Here is a 7259-nt window from a genome sequence, read left to right on the forward strand (position 1 = left end):
TCTGTTTTAGAAATAACTGCTTTGGGCTATCGGTGGAGGATAGTCGTGATTGTTGTAGACAATACATGATGATTAGGTAAACTGAAACTAATCAATGAAATGTGTCATGGAACTTGACGGTTGATAGAATACATTATTTGTATGTATTGGGTGATTGTATATAGAACCATTGTGTTTGTATACGTTATGTGTAGAGGAGGAGATAGGGGATGTACTCCGCGGTTTAGGGGAAGATAGGGGATGTACCTCTAAACCGGATAGGTATTGGGAGAAGATAGGGGATGAACTCCGTAGACAGAGCTCATATGCTTGTCTAGAGAAGTGAAGATAGAGCTCATATGCTTATCTTTGTGAAGTGAAGTGTGGATACAGCTTGTATGCTTATCTGTGGATATTGTTGATATACATATCTGTTGTAGAGTGTGGATACAGCTTGTATGCTTATCTGTGGATATTGTTGATATACATATCTGTTGAGAATGTGGATATAGCTTTTATGCTTATCTGAATGTGAGATATAGTTTTTATACATATCTGTGGAAATGATGATAGAGCTAGTATGCTTATCTGTTGTTAAAGGGAAAATGAAAAGTAATTGGGACCTGTAAGTCGTTGACATAAATATGTAATTTATGTGATTGTATCAGTGTTGACCAACTATCAATTGCTAATGTTTTAGTCATTGTCCATGGTTGGTTTAGTGTATTTCTACTGGGCTGTGGCTCACCCTATATGGGAATATCATTTTCAGGTGCAGGAAGCATGCCACCTCCAAGGACATAGCTTGGGAGGCTAGAGGCGGACATAGTGTAGTTGTTTTACTTTTGATGTATTACATGTAACTTCAAGCCAAGGGCTTAATGTGTAAACGAGTTAGTACTCTTTTGTTGAAACCAAGTGTTAACTTGGAAAGCTGTAAGCCCGTAGGGCATTTTGTTTTGATGTTAACATGTAATACTTATGTAATGAAACTCAATGAAATAAAGGAATGTGGTTAGTTTATATGTAAATGCATGTTTTATCTGATGGGTTTAATGTTATTATTTTGAGGGCGTTACACTGTTGACCCGTGCAATGCATTTTTTTTCAAAAAATATTTGATGATACAATGTGTGTTATAAAAGAATAAAATATCATTAACAGAATTAATATCAAAAAATGGCATTCAAAAGTTAAATTAATTATCAATGATTATAAAATAGAAGTCATAGCCTTAATTGATATATGCGCAAACCGTAATTGTATTCAAGAAGGTTTAATTCCTACTAAATATTATCATAAAACTAGTGAATAACTAAATTCTGCTAATGGAATTCAAATGTATATTAAGTACAAATTATCCAAAATACATAAAATTAAAATTAAATTATGCTTTTAATTATTTATTTTAATAATATTAGCGCTATCATTATATAAAATTATTACTCCAATACTTATATATATGAATTTTAGTTAAATTATTTGTGTATTGTGATAATTTTAGTTCTATTGTATTATAAAAGTTTAATTATTATATAATAATTTTGTATGATATATATTAAATTATAAAATAATAAAATAAATATTCATTTAGATATTAAAAATAATAGTTAAATTAGAAGAAGAATTAAAAACATATAATTAAAAGTAATTCTAACTATTTAATTTTCTCTTTTATTCATTTGAAAAATAAAAAAATGTAGAAATAGAAATTATATAAAATTTATTAAAAAAATTAAATATAAATATGTTGTAGTTGAATTATCATATAATAATTTTATATGATATATATATATATTAAATTATAAGATTTTAAAATAAACACTCTTTATCAAATTAACATATCAACTATATAAAAGAAATTCATAATCAAGAAAGAATCATATAATAACATCTAAATCAAAAAAGAAAAAAAATAGTATAATTCAAATTGATATTGGGTATAGAGCGTCCATATAAAATTAAGTAAAATTAATATAATTTAAAATAGATTTGAGTTTGTATAGAACTTTATATGTAATTAAAAAAATACATATTCTCGTGGCTGTTCACCTAACAAAATATGGAGTCTTTCGAGTTCATTCTCTTCCCAAGCATGTAAGGGCCTTCTGAAATTGAAACTCCACCCGGCATGGCTTCTGAGTCTTGAGTCTTGACAGCTGGCCATTCAATGAGATATCATTTTCTATGCATAGTTGATGCAATATAGGGAACTTCAACTTAAGACATGAATCCCTCTCCAATTGTCAATCCAGAACAGGACCCTGTTACCATTTCCAATCTTAATTTCCACATTCTCAACATACAAACTGTGCAACCTTGGATTGGAAACTTTGACAGATACTTCAATTGATGGCAGTCATCTCCCTCATTTTGATCCTTACTTGTTGCAAATAACTTGCTTCCACAATGCATCATCCTCCAAAGCAAATCTCCACAACCATTTCATCAGCATACAATGATTTGCTAACCTGACATCTCTAATCTCAACTCCCCCTTGCTTCTTGTTCATTGTTATCTCTCTCTATATAACCAGATGTACTTTCCTTTTAGACTCAGAATCCCCTCACAAGAATGCTGCTTGTAGCCTGTCAATCTCTTTAGCAACACACTTAGGTAATCTAAACAGAGACATGTAGTAAGTAAGCAACGAGGCCAAAACAAATTTTATGAGAGTTACTCTACCAGCAAATGACAACATTTTCCTTTTCCAACCAGTTTTTCTTAAAATTGTCAATATCATGATTTATAGATTTTTACTGACCTATCTGATGATATATAAGCATTTGTCAATTCTAAATGAGGTCAACATTAATTTTAAAAATACGTATGATTGAGAGTGCATTGAGAATGCCTATATATAACAGAGAAATCTATAATACTAATTTACATACCATATGTAACATTTAATTACGCAATTTTTTTTTTTCTCTAGTTATTGTGTGAGTGATTTTCCGATCACACTGCCCAACTCAGTATTCAGCTGGAGAACACTAGCAGAATAGATGACACTTGGCTAACTTGTAACAGAAAGAGAAGACTCCGGCGGTGGTTCGTCCACCTAGGGGCACTCCGACGATCAAGTCAGTATATCTCTCAAAGATAATCAATAGTGCTAATCTCACTAGACAGAATATAAATTGCGTACCTTAGACCCATGGGGGTGCCTCTCTTTTATAGCAAACTCAATCCTAGTCCCAATAGAAGCCTAGCTTCAATGGACTCTTGCTTAGTGCTTATCCTGGACTCTCCAAGAGATAAAGATAAACTCCCCAAGAGTGTTATCCTTATCTATGCTATAGTCCCTCCTCTTTCTAGGACTCTTATGCCTTATCCGCTTATCTCAGATTCCGATATCTTCGGAGATAACATCGGCCTTGTCGAGATCACCTCGGCGTCATGTCCTGGACACGTGGCACCTCGGCTGACACGTCAGCGTCACCTTTGCCACGTGTTGGGACTCATAAAATATATCCCCACAACTGCCCTCTAGGTTCTATTACCTCGGCATTCTGAGGTGATGGAACCTATATCAGTACCTCATGCTAATTCATCGGGTTAATCCGAGATCATCATCGTAGGCCGACATGTTTTCTTAAAGATCAAGAATTCTAAGTGCTCTTCCTTGTTTGTGAGCAGTCGTGCACAAATAACTCAGCTATTTCAGCCACACGTCTTCTTCTTACTAGATCGTACTCCGGACGTGCTTGTAGATCATTTTTGTGCCTGTATGCGCCGCTTGACGGATTCGTTTTTCTAGAATCATTAATTTCCTTTTTGCTGCCGTTTCAAGTTTAATCAAAACTCTTTCTTTTCCCTCGTCTTTTCACTTTACTCTTTCGTGTCTGAAGCTCTTTCTTTCCCTTTCTTGCTTTACCCTTCGAAATCCTCCATTGCTCAAGCTTCCAAAGTTCTGCAGCCACTGGCGTTCGCTTTCTTCGACTAGGTTCGTGCTGATTCTCCGGTCCGCCATCATCGTCTGACCTCGGCAATATTTAACACCGGCTTCGTTCTTCCTTTGGTAATATACTATTCCTTCTTATTTCAGTTTCTTAATTTTTTCTTGAACTTGTTGCCATTACTACTTTGCTTAAACATTCGATCTTGTGAATCATTCATTTGAATGTGTTTTTTCCACGATTTTGCCCTTGCCCATATCTTGAACACACACACTGTTTCACCACTTCCCTGTATTTTTTCCACTGTTCTTGGCCCTATACTTCTTGTATTCTTTATGCTCTTGATAGACCATCTCTGTTCTTGATTCTGAAACTCCGTTCTTGTTTTCTGTTTTTTGTGTCTTTTCCAGATTCGTGCCTTCAGTCTTTGTTTCCATAGACTTAGGTTTGGGATTTGTCTGTAGAACCCACAATTTAGGGCAAAACTGAAACATCCCTTACAAATTTCTGCACCAGCTCAAACCTAGGTTTTTTGCCGAGGTCCCAATAACCTTTTTGAAACATCTTCTTTTTGAAATCCAATACCTTTAGTTATTCCGATATTATGGGTATGTGGAAACATCGGGTAGACACCCCCTCAAAGCTAGAATTTTTAGGCAAGAGTTTGAAATCCCAGCCGATGTTAATTTGAGGTTGGCTGGGGATAATGACTCCATCATGCCTACAGACAACTCCATGCCCTTCCCTGTGGTTGCTTTTATTGAGTGTGGACTTCGGTTTCCACTTGACCCCTTTTTTCATCAAATCCTTCACTTCTATAAGTTGAACCCAATGTAACTCGCCATCAATTCTTACCGAGTTATTACTGGTACCATAGCTTTAGTCAAACAAGAGAATGCCAAGATTACGCTTGCCGATTTCTAGTACTATTATACCATGTGTCGCCTTAGAAAAGACACAAACTATGTCTTTTACCTCAAGCTGAGATCCACTGAATATAAAATCGTAGCCGACCTCTCAGACTCCAACAAGGGCGCTGGAGACAATTACTTCATCGTCTTGGGCAATTGGGAGTTTCAGCCAAACGATGACCTCCATCTTTATCCCTTAAACCGAACAGTTCTTGGGGAAGGAGCTGGTAAGGGCCACCCTTCATAAGTTTTCTTATCTTCTTGGATAAAGTTTTCAATATTCTGTTCTAATGTCTGTGCTGTTCTATCTTTGCAGTTCTTCCTCAGCCTCCAAAAAACTTTCGCCAATCCTTCTTCCCCAGCAAGGATTTGAAGAAGCTATTGAACCTTCCGGTTCACAAACGGAAGGCGCCTTTGCTTCTCAACTTTATCCCAACTTATAAGTCAGCTCTGCCCAACGTCCCTAAGAGGAAGAAGAAAAGCCTTTCTCCACCTTCTGCTACAACTCCACAGACTGTGTCCACATCTCAGACAGATCAAGGGTCAACTTCCGATCCAGCTGATCAGCCATCAACCTCGGCTCCATACTTGATTCCAATATCACAACGCCACCGCCGAACAGTTTTTACTGCCGAGATAGGTCGCCCAAAACCAATTGCAAAAGATCTCTTGGCTAGCATCCCTTCTGATGTTGATGCACAACCAACACAAACCCTGCCTCCTCCAAAGCCAAAGCGAATCAAGAAGGCTCAACCAAAGGCTATGGTAACTCAGACTGAATCTGTGGATACTTTGTCGATCTCCAAGTTGGCTAAGAGTGACAAATCTCAACCCACTGCTGGGAAGAGGCGCTCTAAAGCCCAGCCATCAGAATCCCCAAAATCAAAAAAGCCGAGGTCATCTTCTGCGACCACCTCGCGGTCGAAAAAGAATGATGCCCCCTGGGCTCCAAATATTACTCTGGAAGATAAGCCAGTCATGGCTAACGATAGTGCAGATGACATCAACATCGGCGTAGCCCTCAGTACTGCTCTGCTCCTCCCCGACGATCTTAATCGAAACGCCGAAATGAGCGAGTACGAAAACTACACTTTGATGCTTCAACGTTCTGTTCAAGTAAGTGTCTTTCATCTGGCACCTTTTTCCTTTACTCTCATACTTAGAAATTTTCTAATAACTTCTGTTTTATTCAATTTCAGGCCATCCAGCATGCCCATTCTTTCTCAGTTCAATCTTTCGAAAATCGAGAGAAGTTGGCCGAGATGAAGAAGAAGTTATCTACTCTTCAAAAAACCAACAAGAGTTTACAATCAAAGATGAAAAAGTTGGAGGACCAAGCCGAGGTTGCAATCAAAGCCCAAACTAACGCTGAAGAGAAGGCTGAATTTGCAGAAGCCATCAGAAAGGTTTCTGAGTCCCAAAGAAAAGAGGCCGAGGAGAAGATGGCCCAAGCCGAAAAAGAGCTTCAAGAAGCCTTGGCCACCAAAGAGGTTGAAATCAAAGATGCCGATGAGAAGGCATATGCTCAAGGTATGGCTGATGTCACGGAGGCTTATGAAATTCAAGTGAAGCAGGCATGCAACAAGGGTTTCACCCTTGGTTGGATGTCTCTTCTAAAGAAGCTTGAGGTCCCCAAGGACTCGCCACTTCGGAAAGCTGACGCCATTCCTCTTCCGTTCCCTCCAACTCCTTCACCAACTTAATCCGATGACAAATCTGAATCTGAAGACAAGACCCTGGTGAGAAAACCCAAGGAAGCAACTGGGGCCAAGTCTCCTCCTCAAAATGAGCAAGTCCTAGACTTGACTCAAGATGAGGAGGATGAGGAGGTTCGCAAAGAAGCTGCTCCTGAGAAAGTTTTATCCGATGTCTCCCTTGCTGACAAGAGTATTGATGAAACCTTGCAAGAAATTGATGCTGAGCTTGCGGCAGAAAAGGTGGCCGAGATGGCTTCTCAACAGCCTTCCGAGGTCCAAACCCAGCCTGTTGTTGATGCTGAGGAATCTTAATTTCAATGTCTTTTCTTTTGTACTTTGTTTTTCTTTGTTTTTGAAACAATGTAAGCCCTCCGTATGGCCGATGTGCCCTCTCTTTGTTGAATGCTAATACAACTTTCCTTCACTGAGTGCTTGTACCTTTGTCTTTTCTTGATTGCTTTTAAGTGATTCTATACTTAGAATATTCTGCATGTCTTTCACATACTCTTCCTTCTTTGTATAATTTTCTCGGGGTGACACACCACGGATAGCCAAACTTCTCGGTTTAACTTAGCTTGTAAACTTTTAACAAGTGTTGAACATCATACTGGTTTAACTCAACTTGTAAATTGCTACAAATTTCAACAAGCGTTTAAACAATAATCTGGGTTTAACTTTGGCTTGTAAATTGTTACGAATTTCAACAAGTGTTAAACAATGATCTCGGTTTAACTTCAACTTGTAAATTGTCCACAAATTTCAACAAGTGTTTA

The 7259-nt window shown here is 37.7% G+C and overlaps 1 protein-coding gene across 1 annotated transcript; it reads left to right on the forward strand.

The window, feature by feature from the left end:
- The first annotated feature begins 5749 nt into the window (after positions 1-5749).
- LOC145806013 (uncharacterized) lies at positions 5750-6910 on the forward strand. Its single transcript, XM_082901624.1, has 2 exons — positions 5750-5905; positions 5989-6910. Exons 1-2 carry the CDS (start codon positions 5768-5770, stop codon positions 6490-6492), a joined length of 642 nt encoding a protein of 213 aa, XP_082757750.1. The 5' UTR covers positions 5750-5767; the 3' UTR covers positions 6493-6910.
- The last annotated feature ends 349 nt before the right edge of the window (positions 6911-7259 follow it).

The sequence above is a fragment of the Camellia sinensis genome, chromosome 13, assembly GCF_055761805.1.
Source record: "Camellia sinensis isolate YWXY chromosome 13, ASM5576180v1, whole genome shotgun sequence".
NCBI lineage: Eukaryota > Viridiplantae > Streptophyta > Magnoliopsida > Ericales > Theaceae > Camellia > Camellia sinensis.

Coding starts and splice junctions, on each gene's coding strand:
- LOC145806013 (XM_082901624.1), top strand. CDS start 5,768: ATGGCTAACGATAGTGCAGATGACATCAACATCGGCGTAGCCCTCAGT. Junction 5,906..5,988: donor TGCTTCAACGTTCTGTTCAA/GTAAGTGTCTTT, acceptor ATTCAATTTCAG/GCCATCCAGCATGCCCATTC.